At 41.8% G+C, this 27751-nt stretch overlaps 1 protein-coding gene across 8 annotated transcripts in view; it reads right to left on the reverse strand.

Annotated features, from left to right (window-relative positions):
• The window catches only part of TACC2 (transforming acidic coiled-coil containing protein 2), a 144814-nt gene that overhangs the window by 95256 nt on the left and 21807 nt on the right, over nt 1-27751 (reverse strand). For all 8 annotated transcript variants that reach the window (XM_073354175.2, XM_073354171.2, XM_073354170.2 and 5 more), the window contains exons 3-4: nt 19952-20077; nt 10069-10209 (exon numbers count right to left, since the gene is read on the reverse strand). In XM_073354175.2, the coding sequence (XP_073210276.1) occupies nt 10069-10209; nt 19952-20077 (267 nt within the window). The remainder of the gene's footprint in view (nt 1-10068; nt 10210-19951; nt 20078-27751) is intronic.

Genomic DNA, 27751 nt, shown 5'->3' on the forward strand with positions numbered 1-27751 from the left:
TGTAGGAGCCCCAAGCATAGACCCATGTGCCCCCTGGCCTGTTTCCTCCTTCTGTGCTAAACAAAGGGTTGAGCAGCAGTGATGGGTAGCGGAGCCAAGCTTGAACCCTCCCAATTACTTTCGTGCATTCCTGCAGATAACGCCAGAAAGATCCCATGCTCAGCTTTTATAGGGAGAAAAACTGGCCCGTCATAGTCCCTTCCATGCTTGCTTGCTGTTACCATGTGAAGGAAGGCTTCAGTAGAACTATGTTAACCTGGGCCAGATGCCACCCACTAACAGTGCTCCTCTCCAGTCCTGCTAGAACAGCATCAGCCCCAGTTTGATCCTACTTTACCCAGAGGTCCAAAACTCTGTTGTTACACCAGTGTAAATCGGAACTAATTCCTTGAGTAGGAAGGATTTACATCAGTGCAGAATATTTGGGCCAGTTTTTTTTTAAATAGGGATGTTATTAGTAGGATTTAGCTCCACTAATTCCTAATTACCAGCCATGCCTATAAAGGAGATATCGCAAACAAATGGGAATTTTCATATGTGCATTTGACATTCATTTAAGAAAATTAAATAGAGAGGCAAAGATTTGTTTCATGTCCCATGAATAGATGGGGAGCACAAAGAGAAAGTTTAGAGAAAGTGTTTCTAATATAATGCTGAGTCCTAGACAGCTGTGGCAAACCACCATAGAAAGGAGACAGCCTGGAAATTAGTCAAGCAAAAAGGTTAACGAAAAGCAAGCAAAGTCCATCTGTTCTCACTTTAGAGTCTGCACTGTGGATTAAAGCAATACTGTGACACTGGCAGACCTGGTTCCAATTCATGCCAAGGCCCCTGTGCCTCAACTGAACACTGACAAATGCATAGCAGGAAACCAGTCTGGCTCACCTGTGTGTTAGTGTTGTTAAAACAGGTATTCGGTTTATGAAAATGTGTTTAGTGTTTATACTTTATGAAATGCATGTATGTTGCAACATGCATTAATCTCACTGTAGCTCATGTTATAAGACAATAATTAAGTGTTTGCTCTGAAACCAGTCAGAAGAGAAGCATTACCAAGTGTGAAATACTAGTTTACCCCAGGAGGTGTTATCCTGCCCAAAAAAGAAAGGCCCATCACCAGGCAAACCATGTGGAATGTCAGAGGACAAAAGATTTTGTTGACTGCTCCCTCCACACCTGTGGAGAGGAGACGTACACGGGGACGCATCATCAGCTTTGGTGGAAGGGAATAAACATTGGTGGAAGGGAATAAAAATCCAGGACCAGAAGAAGTTGCATCACTATGCTGCTTGGACTTTCTAAGCAAAAGCAAGAAATCCCCAGCTGCTTAGCTTGGGTTAACTCTAGAGAACATATAAAGCTTGCCATTATAGCAGCTTCTATTACCTTTTGGAACCTAAGACTAAGTCATTGGTGTGTATAGGTTTGCCTGCTTTAAGCTTGTAAATAACTCTCACTTCCTTCTTTTAATTAATAAATAATACCTTTATTATTGGACTGGTTAGAAGCATTATCTTTGGTGTAAGATCTAAAGTGCAACTGACTGGTGGTGACTGGTCCTTTGGAACTGGTAGTAACCTGAATGTTGTTGTGATTTTTGGTATGAGGGATCATCTATCTCAAAGGAAAGTGTGCCTAGGTGGCAAGATAGAATGGAGTACCCAAGGGCAATGTCTGTGACTCCATGTTAAGGCTGTTGCAGTGCTTGGAGGGTTCATACTTGATACTTGCTTGGTGAAATTTAAGTGTAATATTCACAACCAGCTTGGGGTTTGTGTCCTGCTTCTTAACAGTCTGCCTGGAGGTTGGTACTCACCCTCTTGAGCCACTCCAGACAGCTTGGCACAGGAAAATTCACTTTTCTAACATCCCAGATATAGAAAAGCTTACCTTAAAAATTCTAACAGTTAGTTTTTGTTCCATCTGGTTTTCTAGCACTGGTAAGACATTAATCAGATGTCATCAAAATTGTGGCACCTATGTTCAAAAGACTTGGTGTCATATAAGAAGTGTCTAATGAAAGCCATCAAGCATGTCTTTGATCTGTGATCTATAGGTCAAACACAGACCAGGTTAAAGTTAATGGGTGTATTAACCACCTTTCATTCAGGCTAAATAAAAAGAACTGAATGTCCCTTTGTGTAGTGACAGCTGAAACAAGAGTGAGCCTCTGCCCAAGGCAATGAGCCACATTGCAAGGCTGATCAAAAATTAAACCATGTGGCCAAAGGGACTGATTCTCTGGGATGACTGCAAATACAGGAACTAAGGGATTGATTAATTGATTGATTGCAGCTGTGTTTGTGTCTGTGTGTGAGAAAGGCAGAAAGTCATCAGAAAGCAAGAGAAGCAGTGGAGGATGTGGTCCTGAGAGAAAGCTGAAAGACAACTTTTTGGGGGCACAGTACTCACTGGAAAGGTGAACTTGGATTTCTGAATAAGGAAATTGCCTCCTGTTTGTTCCTACTGTGTTCAGGGAAACAGGACTTTGTAAATAAACAGGACTGCAACAAAGAAATACCTGACTTGTATCATCTTTCATCTTATAACAGAAACAACCCCGCAAGGCTCCAAATATTGGCTAACCACTCGGGGAAAAAAGGGAAAATAGTACTGTTTTAGATTATGCTCCCCACAGTGGGTGGTGTGGACCAGCCAGTAGGATTGAACAGTTTAAACTAAAATGAAAGAACTCCCACATCTTTGCAGAAACATTGTACAAAAGATCAAATAGGCTGCAGATTATAGTTAATGAGGATAACAAATGTTACTAGATGAAACAGGAAATTACAAATTCAGATCTTTGATTGGTATCACAGAAGCACAAGTAACTTGAGGCTTGAAATGACATCAGAATACTAACACTAATATACAGCTGACATCTATCTGTATTAGTACTCTGGGAATAATGATGTAAACATTATAAACTCTGCCACATTTTGTAAAGCAGAATATTTTGTTTGAATTCCTTGTTGTGTGAAAATTATGGGACCCTGTACAAGCAGGAGCAACCCCAAATGAAGTCAGTGGACCATCACATGTTATGCCAGTGGTGAATTTGATCTGATTATGCTGCAATGAAAAGAGAGTAAAGTGTCTCTGGAACAATGGGCCAGCTAATTTGGTTATTAACCAAAGGTTGGTTGCTCTAAAGCAGTTGGGGATATAACCATTTCCAATTTAAATCCAAACTACAGAATGGGAAAGGGTCCACCAGCATGGTAAAATTGCAGGGTTGGAATCTTAAGCCTGGGCTCCACTGGGGCGGGGGTTCAAACTAAGATACGTAAGATACGTACGCCATTTGCGTAGCTGAAGTCGAAGTATCTTAGTTCGACTTACCTGGCCGTCCTCACGGCGGTGAGTCGACCGTGGCGGCTCCCCCGTTGACTCCGTTTCCTCCTCCTGTCGAGGTGGAGTACAGGCGTCGATTCAGGGATCGATTTATCGCGTCTAGATGAGACACGATAAATCAATCCCCGATAGATCGATCACTACCCTCTGATCCGGCGGTAGTGAAGACATACCCTTAGATTGTGAACTCTTCATGTGTGGTTGTACAGCACAATGGGGCCCTAATCCTATTTGGGGTGTCTAGGCATGACTAATGCAAACACCCAATGACATAGGATGGTCATATGAATTGTCAAAATTACCAGTTAACTTAAAGATATGTGACAAAGTATTTATAATTATGCTGCGTACCATTCCTCTAGATTAATGCAATATGCATAGTCAGATCATTTGTATTGGTACTCATTTAATTCATTAAAAATAGAGTATATCAGGATTTTTAATTTAATAGGATTAACATGTTCAACATATTTTCCCCTGGTCAATTCAAAGAAAAAATATTTAAGTACATAAAAAGGATACAATGAGAATGGCTATTGCAACTCACAAGAAAAGGAAGTCTGACCGATTAAAATACATTTCTAAAAATGCACCAATTGATCACTGTTTGCCAAGTTCAGTTGGTAAGGGCTCTGCTGAATCTAAATTGAATGTGAGATCAGTAGCATTAAAAATTATGAAAGAATTAGCATACCAATATAGTCTTTGAAACATTGTGTCTGGAACCCACTGTAAAGCTAATAAAAAGGCATGCAAATGACGACTTCTGGGACTCCAGCTCTAACGAGTGTCTTTTAGATGAGCTAGCAATTAATTATGACTGATCAAATGATAGCTGCACATGTTGAAGGATTTAATGCAAAGGGATATTTTAGGGAGGAATTAAGTAAATCACCAGGGTGGTAAAACACCATGGGCCTGATCATCCCCTCCTACAGGGAACACCTCAGGATGGGAACTTACCAATTCACTGTGCAGAATCCTAGAATGTAGTTTTACCAAAGGAACAAGGGATATGACTTCCCAATCATGTGGGCATATGGGGGAATCCTGAAGATGTATGCGGTCATTGGCTCTCCACCTGCTCCTTTGCCTTCCTCTCCAACTGGGATAGAGAGTGCCAAGTACAAGTTAGTGTTGCAATGAGCATGCAATTCAGCTGGAATTTCTTTTAAATCATGCTACTGTATGTCACCAACTGTGAGCAGAGGTGCTGGAACAATTTGTGTAGTGGGGGTGCTGAGAGCCATTGAACCAAACTGTAAACCCTTAGTTTATAAGATGGTGACCACTTCAAGCCAGGGAGTGTGGCAGCACCCCCAGTGCTCCTAGTTCCCAGCCTCTACAACAGTGAGTCTTTAAAGTGAACCATATCTGAGTTCAGGTTTCTTTCCAAGCATCTTGCACATCTCTAGGTCAAAGGTTCCACCAGATAGAGCCAAGAGCACTGTGGAGAGTAGCAGTGGTTTTCTCCTCAGGGAGCCTTCCCCAACTGGGTCCTTTCAGGAGTGTAAAGGAGTGGGATTCTGAAGAAGCCCTACTCTAAATGAAGAAGTAAACTATGAAGCAGGATGAGGGGAGCAGACCAATATGGTATTTTGATTGGTCTGACTCACTGTCATGACTGGGGAAAGGGGAAGAACTATGAAGGACGGAAACAACTGTTTTTTCCCCCCCATCTACAAAAAACTGGCTTCTGACAAAAACAAAACTTGTGGGGGAAGTGTTTGCTTCCTTAAAAAAAATAAAATAAAAATTATTTTTCATGGGAAACTAAAGCTGAAATATGTCTGATAACTGAAACATCTTGGGATTTGGCAGTTTGGGGCTGAACATTTTTCCATTTTCAGCTTTTGGGTGAAAACTCCAAATCTTCAACGGTAAGTGATGATGAAATCATTACATTTTGTTCTTATGGTTCATTTTTGTCAACATTTTTGGCAAGAAAATACAATTTCTGAGCAGCTCATTTCAATCCTTTCTAAAAGTGCTGTAAAAATCCATTCCTTACATTTAAATCTGAGTGAAATAGTTAAATTCTTATAGAAGTCAGGGGATTAGGTCCACAGGCAAACATCTAGAGAAGCTCCTTTGAAATCACACAAGTTTCTCTGGATTTACACCAGCATAGCCAAAATCAAAATGTGTCTCTGGGAATATAACAACAATACTAAAACTAATCTTCTAAAGAAGAGATAACTAAGACCTCTTTCTGGGTTCAGCAATACAATCTGTTCCAGCTAAGGTACACTTTAAAGATGGATAACACCAGAAGCAATTTTTTGCTGTTGATTTATTCACACAGTATTGTAAGTCCCATGGGCAGATAGTAATTAGACATGCCCCCCTTATGGATAAATTTATTTGTCAAGAATAATATATTTAAATAAGGGCAATGCTTCCGTGTTATCAGTCTCTGCAAACTTTAGCCCTATCACATTACTATTAATAAGTTTCAGTCCCCATCATCAGTAGATTCACTAGGCCAGAATTCTAGAATATAGCATGAAAAAATATGTATTCACTGGTTTGCCTGATTTGCACATGCAGTGTTTGCAATGTGCATGCAGTTGTGCCAGTTTCAGAAAAACCACACGTAACTGCTCACATACAATAGTGTGCAACAAATGTGAAAATTATATATTCATTTGCTGTGACATTACAACATGATGTAATTTAGATTTTTAAAAATTTTTACTATATTATTTTATTTACTTTAACATTAATTATAAATGCAATTATTAACATGCATGGGTCTATTAGCATTGTACCGGCTTCATAATGTGAATTGATATAATTCACTTTAAAGGAGGAATAGTGAAACTGACTGTATACAAATTACTGACAAATGCGCCAAAACAAATAAATTGGTAAAATGGAATAAAGATCATTTTCTTGTAATCTTAGTTGTAGTAACTACAGTACATAAAAAAAAAATCAGACTGTGATTTTAATTAGACGATGCATCTAATACAGAATGAAAAATATACATTTTTATTTTGTTTCTCTCTATATATTCAAGTGTCTTTAAGGACCTGAAAAAAGGCTCACAAAAATCAAGCACATTTAGCACAAATGACAAGTTTTTCTTACAGAGGCTGAGATTCCAAAACTGCATTGACACTGGCAAAATTGATGCCCTTAATTTTTCATTGTCGGAATCTGAAATGCAGAAAAGACTCAGATGTTTGTCAGCTAAGCCTGCACTACGCTAGGCTAAATGAAATGGTGGCAAAATGCTTGAGTCTTGCCTTCACTAGATCTTCCACTGTTGCAACTACTGGTGTAGCTGCACTGGGAGTGAATTACTCAGTGCAAGCAAGGACTCACAGTCTGTTCTATTTGTAAGGCTATTGATTTCAGTGGCAGATAAGAGCATGCTGATAGGGCAGGATGACAGGGTAGACTCCACCATGCAGATCTAGGGGAACAATTTTGCACCAAGGTTCAAACATCACCCATAATTCTATTGCTCTTGAGTAACCAATCTGTGGCCACCTAGCACTTCATGGGCCAAATCCATATTTGATCAAAAAACACCCCACAAACAACAAATCTCCGGTGGAAGTTTACCTACATAAAGGCTAAGTAAACACTCAGGATTTGGGTCAGTGGACATTTTACTTGGGCAAAATCTATGCAGGAACTTGGGAATTTGGCCTCCCAGATTCTTGCTATATTACACAGCATGGCCACTTACAAGTTCACAGCACCAGTGGGGATATAACTTAAACCCTCCTGCTCCAAAGCACAAGCCCCCTACCTAGCTAAAGGAGAATATGGATCAGTTATTTCTGATTCCGTCTGACAGAGAACAGTGGTATACCTACTACCCAACATATTACAGAACCCAGGTATTTTCTGGATCTCCAAATAGTAGGTGACCCTACACAGATCCCAATTCTACACTGAGTTTTGGATTGGCAGACTTCTGCATCCCACTCCACAGAGGGCAACTGGAATTCACTCACACTTCTCATTAAAGGATTGTTCATATACACATCACATAAAGTAAGTGCAGCAACACTTAAGAACAGAGTAAACCAGATGCAGAGTGTCCACCTTATTTCTTTATTGCCATGCTTTTTGTGAGTTAAGGCTGATAATTAATATTGTTTGACCATTCTTTGTGGATGGATTAATTAGTGTAATGCCAGATTCATTTTCACACTGCTGAATGTATGTTAAAAGCAAAGACATATCATATACTGCCTGAAGGGATCTGTAAAATACACAGTAATAACTAGGAAACAGAGGGCTACCGCTCACCCTTTTGTCCATGGCTGTATACTGATAAATGGGTTTAACACTGAGATCGGAGTTACACAAACACTCACTTGATATGGCTTCTTTCCAACTATAAAAATACTTCTAATATATACCCCAAATAGCCCACCTCTGAAGAAAATGGTGGGGAAATGCTGCTGAATTTCAAGTTGCAAAGAAGAACCATCTAAAATTCCACATATTACATTTTATGAACAACTGCCACAAAAATCCTGCTCTCTGGAATCAATTTTTATTTTACAGTAGGGGTTGTTTCACATCCTCCAACACAGGGCTCAAGACATCCTCCGACAAGGATCAATCCTATAGGTCCATCTCACATACACACATGTACACCTGCCTGACTTCAATGAGAGTTCCATGCATAGAATGCCTGCAAAATCTGTCCCCTAACCCTAAGGACCTCACTATTTCCCAGTCCTCACACAAAACGCCAGTTTAGATACTGCAATTTGGCTACAATCTTTCTGGTGAAATACTAGACAGGGCACACCGTCAGATTTGTCAGTGTTACTCCATAATCTGCAGGAGTGGTATCTATTTAGCAACACCAACCATCCTGCAACCTGGGGCTGAGTACGTTCTGCACACATCACCCATTGTTCTTGTTAGCCCAGTAAGCAAGTGACCAGAAACACGACCCAAAAGCTCAGGGATTTTTCACACCCCTGAGCCAGCAAGTTAGAGCACTATACAATGTAAGTGTAGCCAAGCTGTCAGTAACACCAAGGTCTTGCTGTTTTACATTTGTATATCCACTTTGTAATTTCCATCTCATTTGCTCAGTATACTTGTCAAACTGAACAGAATGATCCATACCTTCTAAAAGGGTCAAACTCACACATGGGGTGTGTGTGTGTGTCTTTTTTGAGTGCTTTAGACATTGTAATCAAAGCCAGAGAGGAATGAAAAGTAATCTTTGATTCTAGAATTATTTTTGTTGGTGATTCTAAATGAGGGAGGCATGCAATGTGAAGAGGATACAGCTTGATTCTGTTGAAGCAAGTCATCCTCTAAGGCCTGAGAAAAGCAGAAAACTAGCTTTCACTACAGCACCAAGTGAACCTAACCTGCTTCTGTAACATCCACGTCAAGTCCTGTGTGTAACTCCAATGAAGTAGTCTTACCACTTCCCAGGGAAGCTTTATGAAAACAGCCTTTCAAAGCCAATAATGGGGGAGCAGGGACATACTGTAAAAGTAACAAAGTTCTTCCAAGGATCTGTTGGTTTCAGATAGATGATGTGCTACAACAATTCAAATTAATTCTATGAAAATCGGTCGGACCTGATCACAACTTGATATAATTGTGACCTCTACAATATGTGTTTAACTACTGATAACACTGGTACAGATACCAGGGATGAGGCAAGATGGAGGTACCCTAATCACCCAGCTCCTCAACGTAATCTGATTCTCTAGGTTTATGAAAAGGAAAATTGGAATTATGGGGTTTGGAAAGAGAGACCATTCCAATTATATACTTGATACACTGCTCACCATGTAGTCAAATCCTGAGCTTACTAAAATCAGTGACTTCAGCCCTTATACTTGATCTCACTTAAAACCACTCTCTTTTTGGATAAATAAACTTGGTTTTTTTTTTAAATCACAAATCAGACACAGCACTGGGTTGATTTAAAGTGATTTAAAGTAACTCCGGGTAAAGCAACAAGTTGCCGTTTTTTTCACTCTTTAAAGGAGCAATGGATCTTATTTCTCCTCTGACTGTTCCAGGAGAGGGCTCAACAATTCAGGGTAGATAGTTTTGGGGAAAATCAGCACTGGGGTGGGAGTCACTTGGCTAGTAGTAACCAAGGCTGGTGTAGACCGGAGTGTGACTGTGGTGTAACAAGCAGGCTGAGTTGGAGTCTGAGTTTCTGAACCAAGGTTGCTCAACACAAAGTCACTCAGTGCATGCTTATATCCTGGCTGGGAGCATCCAGACAGGGAGGACCAGCAGCAGAGCATTTTAAGGCATTCAGGGCTACAGGACAAGTGGTGACATAACCTCTCACTGAACTGAATTGCACCCCAGACTCTGACAGGTATATCTTACTAGTTCATGCCAGATGATGCCGAGCACAGCCACTATCCTGTCCTGGACTGAACATACACAGTTCATCAGAAAAGCAATTCTTGAATCCAACTTCAAAATGCAAAATCTGGCTTAGTAACTCAATTCACTAACACTAGATCTAAAAGGATGTGCAACATCAGAACAACCACCACTGACGCAATCCAAGCTCCCTCTCCTGGCCTTTGTGAATAGTGCATATCGGAGCAAAACAAGATAGTTGTGTACCTCTTTCCAAAAGCTACCAGCCAGACACACATATCTGGACAAACATTTCAAAATTATTGCATATATTCTGAAGCAGGGAACACCCAAGACAGAAGTTGGATAAAACGCATCATTACACAATACCTCTTTATTTCCTTTGTCAATCCCTCACTGTCTTGAACAAGCGATTCTACATCATTAGCTGGTGTAGGAGCCAAGGATGCATCCTCAGGAACATATGTAACAGGGTTCTCAACTTCTTTGCAGCTACCAGGCTGGGAAGTGCTGCAAAACAATTCAATTATTATAAATAACAACCTCTGCAAAATGTAATCAATGCCAAGAAGTTTTCAACAACATTTGCAAATTACCCTTGAGACGCTAGCTTACTGTCAGACTGATTTGTTACGAGTCTGCCATGTTTTCTTTTCCCACATATAGAGCCCAGAATAAATAAATAGCTAATAGCTACTATCTATCTACTTGGCAGTTCACTGTGTAGTGTCTTTATGCAATGATCTCAAATCACTTTGCAAACCATAATTAAGCCCCACAACACCCCCAAGAGGTTGAGAGCTTAGCAGTTTGTCATTTCCAATCCTAAAAAACAATAGTAAAGTTTTCTTTCTTGAAACATTCAATATGCTGAAGAACTAAATGAATTCTCACTATAAAAACATTAGGGTTAGAGATCTGCGGTATTGTTTTAATACCGAGCAACTGCCACCATATTGCTAAGTCTCACAGTGCTGAGTTTAGAATACATATGAGATTTCAGTTCATGAATTTCAGAATAGGTAAAATACATTTTTTAAAAAGCCAACAGGGGTGTTTCAAGGATGAGGGTGATGGCACGAAAGTCATTTTGGTAACGGAGTGGCCCTCTCCTGACTATATCAAGAAATATACTGGTGATAAGTTACAGCTGCAGTTTTGTCAGGGTGTCTTTTGTTTTAAATGATGAGCCACAGGACAGTGAAAAGGACAAAGGACCTTTAAGAACAGCAGAAACAGGCATGACGCCAGACACAAAACATCACTGGTTGTCTTTATTCCATTTTCGAGCAATCAGAACAGGAATGTGGTGGTACAACAGTGAACACCTTTGAATATAAGTGTTGCGATAATGGAGACAAACTTTGTCCAGCCGTCCAAATTTTTCAAAATGGTCTCTTTTTTTTAAATCTATGGTGGGGAGGAAGGTAGCCTGGCATTTAAACCATGAAAGAATGAAGTTTTCAATTAGGATATCTTCAAATACTTGGTCCAATACGTAATGCCTCCAGAAAGGGGGGGGGAAGAATAGCTCAGTGGTTTGAGCATTGGCCTGCTAAACCCAGGGTTGTGAGTTCAATCCTTGAGGGGGCCATTTAGGGATCTGGGGCAAAAATTGGGGATTGGTCCTGCTTTGAGCTGGGGGTTGGACTAGATGACCTCCTGAGGTCCCTTCCAACCCTGATATTCTATGATTCTATGAAATAGGCTTTCACCCACTGCATAGTCAACACATGCATTTGCACCCACAAGGAATGGATGCAAAGGTGACTGGAATGCTGATAGGTAGCCCTCTGTGGATACAAAATTTGTATCCGCATCTGATGCTCAAACAAGGTCCGTGGCTATCTGCGTCCCTGGATATAAAATGTGTATCTGCAGATTTGCAGGGCTCTTGATATACAATTTGGATCCACATCCATCTGTGATCCACAAACATGATCTGCAGAGATCTGCATCTACGGATGCAGACACCCACAGATATAAAGCAGATATCCAGAGATTTGCAGGGCTCTACTGATATGTGGGAGACAGCCTTCCTCCTCAACTAGAACAACTTCCACGAAACACTACCTGGCAACAGATGTCCCAACTTTGCAACTTACAAAACTCAGGAAGGGACGAGCAGTGCATGTGCAAAACCCGCACAGCAGGTTCTGTTAACAAGAGAGAAGACCACGATTTGGCAGACAAATGCAGTGTCATAAAAACAAAACCATTAACCAAATGCAAAAATTAAAAAGAATGCGTCAGGCTTTATAAAATGAACAGCAATACAACCAGCCAGAACATGCTGTTGTAACATAAATAAAAATCCCCTGCCCTCTTTGCTCATAGACTTCCTTTCTGCTCCATGCTGTGCTGTCCACTGAATGCATCCGATGAAGTGAGCTGTAGCTCACAAAAGTTTATGCTCAAATAAATTTGTTCGTCTCTAAGGTGCCACAAGTCCTCCTTTTCTTTTTGCGAATACAGGCTAACACGGCTGCTACTGTGAAACCTAACCCATCCTGTGTCTCCAGAACAGGCTCCCTGCCATCTGTTAATAATTTTAACCATTTAGTAACTACACTGTTTCTGCCTTTGTCTGCAAATGATTATTCTAATGCAGAAACACTAAACTCCAAAAGATTTTTTTTTAAGTAATTATGGTTCTTGTAAGAAAACACCCAGTGTAAGAACAAATATTGGTACAGATCAAACCAAACCAGGATATTAAGTGACAGAAACCAGGTAAAAAGCCATGGGCAACAACACAGATCATTTCACACTATTCTCTTTAGGTAAGCAGAGCATGCTTTTGTGGCTTACAGGACTCTCTAGTCTCCTGTCATGCGTGCATGTGTGTATATGTATTAAAAGTGGCAAGATCTGCGGTCACTTTGATCTCTTCTGGGAGTAAGTTTCACATTTTGAAAGAAACAAGCTATTTCCTTTTTCATTTACTATTTTCCCCTTAGCTAAAAATTGCCTTTGTCCTTATATAGTAATAATGTCAAATATATACAGCAGTCGGTATGACTATATAGGGTTGCACCAAAACTAGAGGAAAATACTAAAAGCAAAAAATAAACTGCCAAAAATAAGTGACCATCGAACATCTGTTAGGAGTGTAAACAGAGCATCACAAAAGGAAACAAATGCACAAGGAGGCTAGTCAAGACAGGAACACACCAAATATAGATACAATTTATGAGGTGTTTTTTATTACATGTATACCCTCCAAAATACTGCAAGAATATTCTGAAATAAAGGCACACCAGTGAACTGCTTACAACACTACTCTCTCTCTCTCTTTCACACACACACACACACTTACTTTTTGATTCTCTCCCACCAACATTCCTTTAAATCTGCACATAAAAGAGAAACTTTTACCATAGAAACATATTTTGTCTACTGTCATTTCTAATGTGTTTCAAAATTAAACTAGCCGGCAAAACTGATTTTATAATAGGGATGGTTTACTTTGTATGGGCTATGACATAAGCCATGATTATAAAAACAATTTTCAAACACTTCACATTTAGAGAGCACTTTGCAGTTTTCAAAATATTATATAAAACATGGCTAAATTCCCACAATGACCATCTGGGGCTGGTAACTATATTGGGCTCAGTTCATTGGTTGTGTAAATGATGCCAGAGTGATTTCGATACAGACAAAATAATCACTCGGGGCGTGGACGTGGGATGAAGTGCTGCTAACATGGGTGTGCAATTCACTGCTTGTGTGACTGGTTGAACCACCCATAGTTGGGTTCGGGCCAGAGGGAATGTGGTGTGTGCAGAGTGAGACCTGTCTGCCATTACTAGCTGTTCAACTCATGCAGCAATGATGTCAGGGTGACTGAACTCAGGGTATGGCTACATTGCGGCTGTGGCGAGCCTCCCAGCCTGGGTATACAGACTTGTGCTACCTCCACTCAAATTACCAAGCTAAATACAACACTGTGGACATTGTGGCATGGGCAGTGGCTCGGGTGAGCCATGGGAGCTTGGACCCCAGGAGTTGGGCAGTCCTGGACTCCGGTGGCTAGCCTGAGGGGCCACTCGTGCTGCAACATTCACCCTGCTGTATTTAGCAAGCTAACTTGAGTGAAGCTGGAGCTAGTGAGAGTCTGCCTACCCGAGGGGGCTGGATGGCTCACTCCCAGCTGCAGTACAGACATACCTTCAGCATCTAAAGCAAAGCAGGTTCCCTCAACCTTCCAGATTGACTATGGTGCAACTCTGACTTTCAGGCAGTATCTGCACCAGTTCACATCCCCAAATTTGCAGTGCCTACGTTAGAACTCAACAGTCATTACTGAAACAGGATTCAGTATAAAACTGTTTTATTCTCAAAGCAAATTGGCAGCATACCCACTATGCCTAGCTAAGACATCACCAGAGACACCAGCTGGCCACTGTAGCACCCAGAGCTTTTTAAACTCCTGCCTCCACAATCATTAACCTACTGAGCTGAGCACGTCAGAAATCAAACATTTTTCAAACTCAGGGTTTTTTGTAAAAAAAAAAAATTAATTTTGAACAAAACTTCCTGACTGTCTCTATTGCTAGATTCCCCTGTTCCTGCAGAGCTTGCAGTGAGGAACAATCCCCAAGAGGCCTTTGCTGTGCGGGCATATGATGCAGTTAGGCCACACTCACTTCCCTATATAACAGTGCTGCCCTTAGTATATTTTAATACCACCACCACAGATGAACGTCACTCACATTTCATGCCCTCGCGGATGCCTGATTCCCATGCAGAGTGAGTTTCCACACTAGGAACTCAATTTGACACAACATCCCTGACTAACATCCCTATTTTGCAGATGAGAAGACTGAGGTAGAGAGATTAATTGATCTTTTCTGAGGCCTCACAGCGAGTCATCGGCTGGCTTAGAGCAACCGATTTCCTAGCTCCCATAGCTGAGCTCCATAATTTCACTTGCCTTTTAATATTTTTAAATACTTACTGTGGATTTTGTATCCATTCTTCTCCCCTTGCTCATCTTGAGCAACTGAGCTGGGTGCTGGGAAACACCATGGGAGAAGGAACTTTCCTTCTCAAGCTGTGAAGCAACAGTGATGCAGGTCTGCAGTTGCCACACCAATTTAATGGCTAGGGCAGAAGCTCTCTTTAGTAGGTAGAAAAGCCTAGAGGATCTTCATAGAATCAAATCCCTTGGTCTGTCTCTCTGGGCTCTGTACCATACAGGGGATATCCCTGGCCTCCCCAGCCCTCTCCAAATTCTTTCCTTCCCTATGCACAGTGGCACTGTTGCTACAAAGACCTTTTGCACTTTCACAGTGGGGGGAAGGTTTGCCCTTGAATTAGTAAATACAGCCAAACTATTTTCTCATGCAGCATGTTTACTCATGTTTTCTCATGCAGTATGTGGACTGGGCGGGGGAAGGAGGGCTGTTTTATGTCTGAAATGGAAATGGCTTGGCAGAACAGTTGGTGAACTCATTACCTATTTAGTGTTAAGACACTACTCTATGGATCTGGTAAATAAAACCCACTTATATGGACCAGACCATGTGGTGCTCTCTCTGATCAATGTTATCACTGGAGGAGGGTGGGGGCGAAAGCTGCCCTCAAGGGCAAAAACAAAGATATAATTTCTTGACTGGACAGATGGAGGGACAGTATCTGATCTCATATTACACACTGCCATCTGGAAGACATTAAGCACAAACTGACCCCTCCTTTATATGCTTCATTATTTTTCCTGTCAAAGTGCAGTCTATCTGAATTCTAAGACATCCCTTATGGGTACACATACACATGGAAGCAAAAGCAACTATATATAAGTAACCCCAAAAGGTGCTTTGCATTTGCTTTTATTGCCGCTGAAGTGGAATAGCATTGAGCCATCTGTGTTGCAATGCACTACGTTTTGATCAGAATAATGAGGGATAGGAGGCAGACACTGTGCGTATGTGCACTGAAAAAACTTTTCAAAGTAATATCAAAAAGCAACTGTGGAATAATTCTATACAAAATGCTGTAAAAGCAACAGCAGTAAGTGGCTATGCTAGGCTAAATAAACAAGCATGTATTATGCATAACAGAGGGTGTGGGAAGGTGAGACACCACTAAATGATAAATGTAACAAACATTTTGCTCCATTGTTTTAAACGTCCTCCTTGGTCAAGAGGCACCTGATTCTGATCTTATTTATACCAGTTTTAAATCCAGAGTAATCCTGTTAACTTTAATGATATTGCTTGCTTATACCGGTGTAAGATTTTTACTCTTGTTAGGAGATCTGCCTTGCTTTTGTTTGTTTGGAATGGGAGCTTAAAAAGTGAGCTCTAGCCACACTGAGCTTGAATACTCTTCTTCCAGGTGTACAGGTGACATTCAGAGAAGTTATAGCAGATCTATCACCATGACACTGCAAAGTGCCCAGGCAAGACAAATTCATTGTTAGCAAATAGCAGGGAATGAAAGTTGCCAAGAATAACAGGCAACCAGGTACGAAGAAGATAATTTGGCTTTGATTTCTAAATTCATCTTTGTTCTTATTTTCTCTTCTTATTAATCAATCTCAACAAGAACCAACCTGTGCAGTGATTTCTTAAGAACACTGAGTTTATTAAAGTTCTCTGGTTACAGGTTCACTGTAATTGCTCAGTGTATTACTCACCTGCCTTTTAATGCACTTTGACAAATGGACTGAAGGGATTTCTAGTTTCATTCTAAATACTTCTATCCCCAATTGCTATTTTGTTACCTCCTGCAACCATGTGTGGTGAATCACTGCTGATATCCTTGCACCTTCCACAGTGACATTATATGGAGATCAAGTCTAGCCCAATTTAAACTGATCCCTACACACTGTACTCCTCAGCAGAAAATTTGCACAGCTACCCAGCATAGATTGGGGCAATCACAAATAATTATAGTATTAAGAAATAATACTCTTATTAAATAATGTTAACCATGAAAAAGTCTGTGGCAGTAACTTCTGGGAAAAAATGAGAAAAATCAATCTAACATCAAAAAATGGTTTCCCACCCCACCCCTCCACGTCAAAATCTTATTAAACTATTTGACACAGTTAACCTTAAACTTGTTTCAGAGTAGCAGCCGTGTTAGTCTGTATTCGCAAAAAGAAAAGGAGTACTAGTGGCACCTTAGAGACTAACCAATTTATTTGAGCATGAGCTTTCGTGAGCTACAAACTTAGCGTTCATCCACTGCTAAAGGGTTCCCCCCAGCCTAAGTGGGGGATCCACAGGACCTGGAAGCCAAGTGATTTCAGGGGACAACTAATAAAATAACAGGAACAGGAGTGCGGACAAAGTGTCAAACAAAGGGAACCTGACGGGGACACTGAGCAGAGAACTCCGGACAGCGTCCACTACTCCTCGAAGGCATCAAGGGAGTCAGAGGACGCCACCCAGAGGAACTCTTCCCGGATGCGTGAATGGACAGAGGATCGGAAATAGGCCCCACAGTCACAGGAGTCTCCATTGGCCAACCTCCTCTCCCTGGTTTTATAGATGGCCAGTTTAGCCAGGGCCAGGAGGAAGTTGACCAGGAGGTCCCGTGGCTTTGTGGGGCCATGGATAGGGAGCGCGTAGATAAGTAGGTGAGGGGAAAAGTGTAGCCAGAAACTTAACTAAATATCTGTGAGGCGCCAGAATAGGGGCTTCAACTTGGTGCACTCCAAATAAACGTGCGCCAGGGTCTCTCTTGTGCCGCAGAAGGGGCAGGTGTCCGAGACAGGGGTACACCAAATACACGCCCGTACTCACGGCCCTGTGAAGGAGCTGCCAACTGATATCCCCAGCGGGCCTCAGGAGCAGGGTGGAGTATAGGCTGGCCCACGGAGTTCCTCACCCTCTAAAGATGGCAGGAGGTCCCGCCACTTTGTGTCGGGGCAGAACGCGAGGTTGAGGACGTGAAGGGTGTGGAGCACGAGCATGTATAGATGTTTCCTTGGCACAGTCTGGAAACGAACCGGCTGCAAGTTGTGCAGCCGGCTCACAGTGAAGGGGCGGGGGCACCGGTTGGGTCCACGGGGCAGGGGCCCAATGAAAAGGTCCGGAGGGCCTGGGGTGGAGGGTGGGTGGGGCATGCCCTCTCGCAGGACCTGGTCGAGGTAGGCCCGAGCAGCAGGCGGTAAAGCAGCCCTCACCTCCTGAAGTACGAGCCAGGGAGTACGAGGTCTGGAGAGCCCCATGTGCCGAGCAAGCGTCAGGAGATCCAGCCAGTCTCCCCGGTTGTAGTCCAGGAGGTCTCCGACTCTGGTGACTTCTGCCAGGACCAACTTCTGGCGCACCGAGCGGGACTCCGCCACCTGCACACGGAGCTGGGGGTTGTGTAGCAGGGGTTCTGCGAGGAGATCTGCCCCCTCGGTGGCCACCACTGACCTGGTCCCCGAGAACAGTTTCCAGGTCCGGAGGAGGTTCTGGTAGAAGTCCGGCAGCCCGGAGAGGAAGACAGACATACCTCTGACTCGTGGGAGCTCATGAGGTTTGAAAGAAGCTAATAATGAACATACCACAGGAGATTGCTCTTCCTGAATGCTTTCTAAAATAACAGCTAGTTGGCACTGTAGATCTGTCTGATTGTCTCTGTAGGAGCACAAACTAAACATCCACCCAAAGGCAGCACAATTTAGATTGTGTTCAAAAGACCATTTGTAGATGCTGCTGAAACTGCTGGTGTAACCCTTTCTTATTCCTCTGCTGTCAGAAAGAAGTGCATAGCTTCAACTCATTAACAGTTCATTCTCTTTCTAACAGGCTCATCATTATGGCAGAAATTCAGAATCATAATGATGAGGACGCCTCCATTGGTGTAAACAGTAACCAATTACATTTATAAAAGAGCTATCAATGAAATCTGCATATTAATTAAAACCTTGCAGTGACAGCAGGAAGAAATCACTAACTTCTCATCCTTATCTCCCCAAAAACATATGCTAATTACCCTCAAGTTGTTAGGAAGCATTTTGTTTAACCTGAACAACAAGTCTACTGGCACCTTAAAGACTACAGACTAACACGGCTACCCCTCTAATACTTTGTTTAACCTGCCTCTTTTCAACCTCAGTTCTCCCTATTGTGAATTGAAGTAATATAATATTTGAAATAGCAGCAGGGGGAAAATAGGTTAAATTTTCAAAAGTGCCTAAGTGATTAAGGAGCCTAGCCCCTGGTCTACACTAAAGGCAAGGCAGCTTATGTTGACCTAACTATGTAAGTGTTTACAGTAAAATTTCACTCCTGCCGACGTAACACCCACTACATTGACTTAACTCCACCTCCACAAGGTGTAGAGCCAAGATCGATGTAGTTACGTCAATGCAGCATCAGTGCAGACACTACATGGCTTACATTGACTGTTGCTGCCTTTCAGAAGCTGTCCCACAATGCCCCACACTGAAAGGTCAATCAGTGCAAGCACTCCTGGTGAGGAGGTGCACTGCCAACACAAGGAGCAAAGCAAGAACACGCACAAGCGATGAAATTACTGCAGCGGTTGTATGCTGACGTAAGTCAGGTCGACTTAATTTTGTAGTGTAGGCATGCTCTTCGTCCCATTTTCAAAATTATTACGCAGTTAGAAGCCTACAACTCATTGGCTGTAGATTCCTTAAGGCCTAAGTCACTTTTGAAAATGACTTAGATGTTTAAGAAAATTTAACCCTAAAACTACATCTACTGTTGCAAGTTTAAAACATGAACTGCTATGCCTCAGACCTTCCTTCCTTGAAAACAATATTGGTAAGAGCAACAGTAATCTGCTCACATCACTAAAAAAGCAGCGTATAATAAAAACAGGAATTTCCAATCCACTGCAAATAACTAAATTTGTTAATATCAGCATCATTCCAGCAAAGAATCTGGCAAATTTAAATATTAGGAGGAAAGGTCTAAACATGAAGGGCCAACTCACCTTGTGCTGAGAAAAAGGTGTAAGTTAATAAAGATATAAATTGCATTTGCCTGTGCCACCAGCCTCTGCTGTGCCCCAGGGGATTTACTCCCCCGGGGATGGGATATGCCACCTTTCCTTGCAGATTCTGTCTGAGGGGGCAGCTTGAAATTCTGGCATAGATTCTACAGGAGCTTCAGTGACAGGCTGCCAAGAAGAGGCACTGAAACAGCATATCATTTGGCCACCCTAGACACACCCCATCCCAAAACCAGTGCCACTTATTTCTTAGCTAGTGCCCTCCATGACACAAGGAAGTTTACAGTTGCTTTTCATCCCCATGACTGTAATGTGTCCCTTACTGTACCTTGCTGCAGTCAGCTCAGCGGCACCCAGAGGAGCAGCATTTTCACAAGGCAGAGAATCAGCTAACAGTTGTTTGGAAGAATCAGTGGAAGAAGCCAATTTTATGGCATCACCTGGCACAAGAGAACTGTATAAAAAAGAAGAGAGATGGAAAAATGACACAGTTAGAGGTCTTTGTAGAATTACAATTGCTTTTAATCCCTACATCTGGAGACATTGTTTAGCATAGGTAGTCTATAGCAACCTTATGTATACGTTTCCATGTGCATTACCTAATGCAGGGAAAGAGCTTTTTTAAAAAATCACCTATGTGCATGGCTCAACCGTCTAGTCTTTGGGTGTGCACATGCCTGTTTGAAGTCAACAGAACTTTGGCCTACATAAAGACTGCCTCACTGTATAATAGTGAGGCAATGCCAGTTTTGCTTACAATGTTAAGAATGCATGGGAAAATAAACTGGTGTTTGACACTAGAAATGGCAAGATTTCCTTATGTTGAGATTCATAAGAATTTTTTTCAAGTCCTTACAATTGCGTCCCTTACTGAGCTAGTGTTTTCTTCTACTTTTCATTTCCTATAGTACTTATGGTCACATTCTGAAACCATTCATGTTGTGTAAACAGAGAACCCACAATAACTTCAGTGGAGTGTTCCTCAATTTACACTGATGCCAAGGAGAACAGAACTGACCCACTGTGCTGAACTAAATTTCAAAATGACAACCTACCACATTTGCCTGTTTTTGAAAGGTGTAATATTACTTTTATGCAACTATTGGTAGAAAGCTAGATGAACAAAGGTCCTCATTATCCCAGGTTAACATCACTTCAGGGATCAGCTCTTGGAAGGAAATGTTTTGCCAAGATGTTGTAGATTACAAAGTTTTCTAGTTCGGTTGATAGAGTGTCTTTGCCTTTATTGCCTTTATTGAAAAAGGGGGTATATCTTTTTATTAATAAAATGGAGCTTGACCTTGAGTGTCATCTCTGCAGCTGGTCATAGGCCATTTCTTAAATCTGTGTTTTACAATTTTTTAAAAACTGAGCCCCATCCAGAAAAGTGAAACCAGCTGCACCTCTGCTACAAGCCTGCTAAGTGCTGGGCTATTAAAGCACTAAACATCTTAATTTACATCTTTATGTCCCTCAGTTAGTTCTAGAGGTCCCATCCTTAAACATGCTTTGGAAAATGCGGGTGCAGAGCTTCTTAATATGATGATACTTCCTCTCCTTTCTTACATACTTTGATGTACAATAGTATAGTTAACATTGTTGACATTTAAACTATCATCATTGGTATCCATGTTAGCACCTATTGAAGTGAATGTTTCAGAGTAACAGCCGTGTTAGTCTGTATTCGCAAAAAGAAAAGGAGTACTTGTGGCACCTTAGAGACTAACCAATTTATTTGAGCATAAGCTTTCGTGAGCTACAGCTCACTTCATCGGATGCATACTGTGGAAAGTGTAGAAGATCTTATTATATACACACAAAAAGCATGAAAAAATACCTCCTCCCACCCCACTCTCCTGCTGGTAATAGCTTATCTAAAGTGATCACTCTCCTTACAATGTGTATGATAATCAAGTTGGGCCATTTCCAGCACAAATCCAGGTTTTCTCACCCCCCCCGCCCCCCCCAACACAAACTCACTCGCTTAATGTCATCAGACCTCAGAACCAGTATTTTAGGCTCTTTGGAAACTCAGGCCTATGTGTCTTCATTTGTTATACTTGCCTTACATTTTAAAGGTTTGCTTTGGCAATGGTAACAGGGCTTTGTTTATTTTTTAAATGAAAGCTGAACCTCTGGAGAACAACTGGGAGGTCTGTGTGTGGTCCCCCATCCAACCTCACCACCTCATCTTTTGCACAATCCCAAGGTGGAGCATCATCCCTTTTGGGAAACACTCCCTTCAAAGGGACTTTAAGTATTCACGAAGTGTGCAAGTTTAACTAATTAGCTCACCATTGTACACTGCTTTGTGGTATAAAAAGCTATGTAAGTGTTGAGTATTATTATAATTATTGACAACACAGTCACGAACAGTCTTCTGTAGATACACAGAAAAGTACAGCACAGGTCATGGCTCTGAAAACTTCCCAACCTTGCCATGCTGATGTACCTTCATCTGCCATAACCTGGAAGGACCAACTGTAGAAGTAAGAAGCAGATTACATTTCCATTCTCATTCAGTCATTTGCATCTCTTTGATTCTGACAACAACAGACACCTTTCCCCCTCGCAACAGGAGACCAAGAGTTTGTCTACAGTGGCCCTTTACAGCGCTGCAACTTTCTCCCTCAGGGGGTGTGAAAAAAATACCCCCGAGTGCTGCAAGTTTCAAGCTGGAAGCTGCGCTGGCAGCTATTCCCCTCGTGGAGGTGGGGTTTTTTAGAGAGAGCTCTCTCCCAGCGCTGTGCCGCAACTACGCAAGCCACATTAAAGGGCTGTCATGGCAGCGCTTTAACATTGCCGGTGAAGACGTGCCCCAAATCTTTTCACACAGGTCACAAACTGTACAACTTGAAACCCATTTTGAAACAGAAAAGATGGTAGTGAAGCAGTTTATTACTAAAGCCACTCTACTAGACACCGGCCTAATAATAGAGGGAACCCAAAAAAGTGTTCCATCTAGTTCCACAACAGAAATTATTTTAAATCAGAGCTATATTAGCCTAATACACGCCTTTCAGATTACCACCACCACCACAAGTCCCCCACAGTACTAAGAAGTCTTTCAGGACAACTTTATCTCAGCATAAACTCTGCATAGGGTGATCAGTAAGGCCTCTTTTCATTCTACTGACTGAGTTCTGGGTCGAGTGGAATCTATTAAAGAGATCTACTAAAAATTACTTCCAAATTCTCCTTATGGCTAGCATGACTGAAATATTTTTCAAAGGAAAAATACTTCACAGTTTAACAACCAGCTGCTTAATAACAGCTGCAAATAGCACACTATAAATTCAGTCAAAAGACCAAAGGACTCAGTTTGCAATCAGGTTTCAGAGGAACAGCCGTGTTAGTCTGTATTCGCAAAAAGAAAAGGAGTACTTGTGGCACCTTAGAGACTAACCAATTTATTTGAGCATGAGCTTTCGTGAGCTACAGCTCATTGGTTAGTCTCTAAGGTGCCACAAGTACTCCTTTTCAGTTTGCAATCAGTATGTCACCCGGCTAAGCCTTCTATCAACAAGTGTCCTTGGTCTCTCGTGTTTCACAGTTTTAATCTTAAGGTATCTGCTTGGCCTTGAGGAGATGCATTTCAAATCATTGCTAGGGAGGCACATACATAAAGTCACTAATGAGTCTCTCAGATGAAGTTTGCCCCACTTTCCTGATGTGCATTAAATATAAATGAATAGTGAATAATGGTATGCATATGTGATATTTCTTCTATTTGAGAGACTAAAGTCCTGCTTTAATTAAAAAAAAAAAAAGCAGCTGATTTTGACACGGGTAAAATTTTGTTTTTTAAATAGGTAAAAGCAAGGCTTAAGTGGTTTGCTGACACGTGACAATGAGTGCTAGCAGGGATGAGCTGACTCATCAGGGATGATTATAGCTTTGCTTACAAAATTAGGGCTAAATATTGTCTTGGATCCATGTACAGGTCTCCCATTGTTATCCACAGTATCTGTATCCTGAACCAGGGGTGCCCAACCTATGGCCCATGGGCTGCACGTGACCCACCAGAGCATTTCATAAGGTCTGCTTCAAGAAAATACACTAATGGATGATTCATAAGCATTTTGTCATCATGTTTACATCATTTTAGTTTATATAAGTGTGTAAATAGACAATACTGTACCTAGAAACAACCTATCTAAATACATATGAAACAAGCTGAACTTAAAATATGTCAACACAGGTGACTTTAAATCCTATTAAAATATGTAGAATCTGTTTGGCCCACACTAGGCTGTGCTTTGTTTTATGTGGCCCTCCTGTGTAATAAGGTTGGGCATCAATGCCCTAAACGACAATTTTACACTAAGGTTTTTGAAAATCTTGAAGTCAGGAGGTTATGGGGAGGAGGGGAGAGAATCCTCCAGGCTGATCAATACTTTCCCCTTTATTCCTTCCACTTCATGTTCTTTCAGTTCAGGAGGGTTGGCTACGGCGCCCTTTGCAGCCTGTCAATAAGAGGCTCAGGTTTTCTCTGATAAAACCAGTAAGTGTCCAAGTCCAGCTATCCTCCAGTTACCTGAATAACCCATTGCTGCCCTTAATATCATGCAGCCCTGTGTGACTGCCTGTTTTTCACATATGGTAGATCCAGCCCTGCTTGAAGTGATTAGGGAAAATACTGGAGAGTAACACAAAATACTTATAAAGGGAGGACTGAGCAGTGTTTGTGTTGTTGGCCCAGCATATTTTTAGAGAAGAGGCATAGGAAGAGAATGTTGTCTAGTGGTTAGAACAGGGGCTGGGATACAAGACTCCCTGAGTTAATAGTAATACCATATATTTAAACCAGGACTGATATTAGGCCAATCAGTGTCTCTGAGCCCCAGCTTACCTGTGTACAAAATATGTGCAACAGTACTCACCAATGTACGAGGCTGTTGTGAGGGTTAATTATGTAATTTATGTAAGTGTCTTGTTAGTATACCACATATTAGCAACATTTTATAATGGGAAGAGGTCCAGTAGCCCATCTAAGTTAGTCCGACTACTTGCCTAGATTGCTTAATGTTCCTTCTGTTTCAATAAGTGCTTGGCTCACTCCTTCTAGGATAGGTGCAGAGTTTTAGCTTCTCTTGCTTTCTTTGGACGTTTACTCCATAAATTAGTTTCCCTTGATGATATCAAATTGAACTGAGGGCAGAACAGTGAGATAAGCTGCTGTAATTACTCTGCACACTCCCAAATACTTTTATTCTTTAAAAAAAAGGAAAATTACACTCTGAGATTCCTATAAAGATTATTCAACAGGCTTAGGAGGGAACAGGCCATTCTGTGCTGGTGTCAGAAGGAGACAGTCAGGACTGGCTCTAGGCACCAGCAAAGCAAGCACATGCTTGGGGTGGCACATTTCCAGGGGCGGCATTCCAGCCATCCTTTTTTTTCAGGGCAGTTGCGCTCTTGGAGCCGCGCCACTTAGACGGGGCAAGGGCGCTGCGCCCCTGACCACAGCGGGAAGGGGAAGACCCAGCCCCGGGATGCTGAGCTGCCAGGGCCCAGCTGCCACCTGGGGACGAGAGGGCGAGTCCTGCCGGGCAGCCGGGGCTGCGCTGCCTTGTGCCACCCAGTATATTGGGGCTTCTCTGCGCGGCCGGGCGGGGGAGGTGGTAAAGCCCCTGCAGGCGCTGGGAGAAGGTGACATCACTCCCTCCGCTTCCAGCGCCGCCTGCGAGCCCCAGCCCCACCTGAGCGTGGGGCGGCAAATTTTTTGCTTGGGGCAGCAAAAAACCTAGAGCCAGCCCTGGAGACAGTATCTCACTCTGATAAACAAATCAAAAGTGCTGACTCAACAGCTGTGAAGGACAAATAACATTCTCCTTCCTCTATAATACCTCCTTCAAGGACACTTAGGAGAAGTCTCTTAAGTGTTACAGCAGAAGGACAACTGCTACTCAGGGTAGTTCTCCTTAGTATACTGAGTCAGGTTTTTGTAACCTAATGCGGAAGTGTAGAGCACAGCTTATATTTCCTAATTAACTAAAATGAAGCCAGTATAACTTTTAATTATCCAAAGTTTTAACAAATACGCTGTCATTTAGAATAGCTAACAAATATTTACTGGTGCTTCAAATGTAACAGAAAAATCTCCCATCAGCTCCTGCATGCATCTCCCTTCACACAGGACTGGTAGTGCCTAAAAGCCTCAACCAGTTTGGGTCCCATTATGCTAGGTGCTGTAAAAACAGACAAGACATAACAGATGAATGGGACTAATAAGAGGTCAGGGTGAGGCAGGGCAGATGGAGGTGTTGGAATTATTAATAATGTTTGAAAATATTAATATTAATTTGGGAAAGTACCTAACACCAATTTAGCCATTTTTAAAGTTACATTCAAAGGCCAAAAGGTACTTTATGCAGTTGCGCTAAACATGCCCCCAAAGCCTAAATAATAAGCAATTTACTACATTCAAACAGTAACAAAACATTTATAAGCATTTGATTAAGACACTTACAAACAGGCTAAACCCAGGGATGCTTAGACCCATGTTGGCTGGCTCCAACATGGTCAGGCAGGTATTAGCAATGAACCCTTTAAGTGTTTACTTTTTTATGCGCTTTAATAAACAAGTGATGTTATTGCCAATTACTGACTTTAGCTAAAAACCAATTTGCTTATTCACCCTTATTTCCGGTCTTAATTCAGATAAAATTTACAACCTCCTTTCTTCCAAGGCCTTTCCTCCCCCTTCTTACTGTCCAACAGTTTTCCCATTTCACTTGGGTTCACACAGGCTTTAACACTGGTGTGTGGGTTGGGGAAGAGCTGTGCTGGCTTTTTTTAAGACAAATTTTCTCTCTTCGATTTAACCATCTGCAGTCATCTCTCTCGGTCAGAGGCCCTCTTTTTAGAAACTTCACCTTATCTCATTAGTTATTCTTTAAACCAAACATTCACCACACTTTTTTCCTTTTGGCTTTATCAAACTCATTATTTTTTAAGACCTTCCTTCTACAGTACTTGCTAGTCCAGGCTTTTCTTTACAATACAAATAAATTTCCTTAACTAAACTTAAGTTAACTAATTCTTTAATTTTATTCTTATCCTATACGGGTAACCAAATATAATATGTTGCTCCGACAAATATAACAATATCCTGGACAAATCTTACTGAGTTCAATACCTTGGGGTCCATTGTATTAAATATCCAGTTGTTTATGAGTTATTGTGAGATTGTATGTATCTTCTTTAGGAGAAGGGGGTATGCTAATATGATTCCTCCAGTTATCAGCCCTTTGAAGCCACCCCCTGGAGAGTTTCAGTTATACTAGTTCAAACTGAATTCTCTAGGGACTAACAAAGAAAGTGTTTTTGGATAAATAGCCTGGTTTTAAACAGGCTCAGGGGTTTTATTCCTATCCAGAAAATGCACTCCTTAGGGAAGGGTTGGAAGGACAGACACTGACCAGAGCCCATGTGGAGATGGGTGTGGGAGAGAAATTTCTGGTATACTTAGTAGAACACATATATTAAAAACCATAAAAGAACCTATATTTTTTTCTGTCGCATTTTTATCTTAAGGATAAAATATGCTTGCTTGGAAGAACTGTGTGATAACAGCGCTGTAACAATTACACCATGTCAGGTCTCCGAGGAGAGGAGAGAAGTGAAGCAGGCCTGCTTAGGCAGACTGTCTTTTGTTGGGAATAATACAGTGGAGAATTCTGGGAACTGTGCAGCCTGGAAATATCCCAGTCAGAAGGGACAGAGATGTGGGTCTCCACCCAAGAAACGCAACAGCTGGGGAGCCGGAAGTCTAGGAATAGGTGCCCTTGCTGAACCGCTAAGGAAAAGTACAGGTGCAGTTGCCCTAAACTGTGCCAGCTGTCCATAACATTTCTTCTCTAACTATTCTTTTCTCTACCATTCACCAGAAGCCATAATTCTTGCCAGGATACGAATACTGGCTTCTGTGGAAATAATTCTGATGTCACAAATTTATGAGGCCTTCATATGAGGAATAAGCAGCCAGAGCAGAGGAATTCTTCAGAAACAAAGATCCTCAACCAGAATGTGCATGGACCCTGTGTGAGTGTGCAGAAGAGAGTGGATAGGCAGCAAGAACCCTCTACCCAGCGCCTACAGCTCTGCACAGTGACTGGGCACAATT

The sequence above is a fragment of the Lepidochelys kempii genome, chromosome 7 (genome assembly GCF_965140285.1).
Source record: "Lepidochelys kempii isolate rLepKem1 chromosome 7, rLepKem1.hap1, whole genome shotgun sequence".
NCBI lineage: Eukaryota > Metazoa > Chordata > Testudines > Cheloniidae > Lepidochelys > Lepidochelys kempii.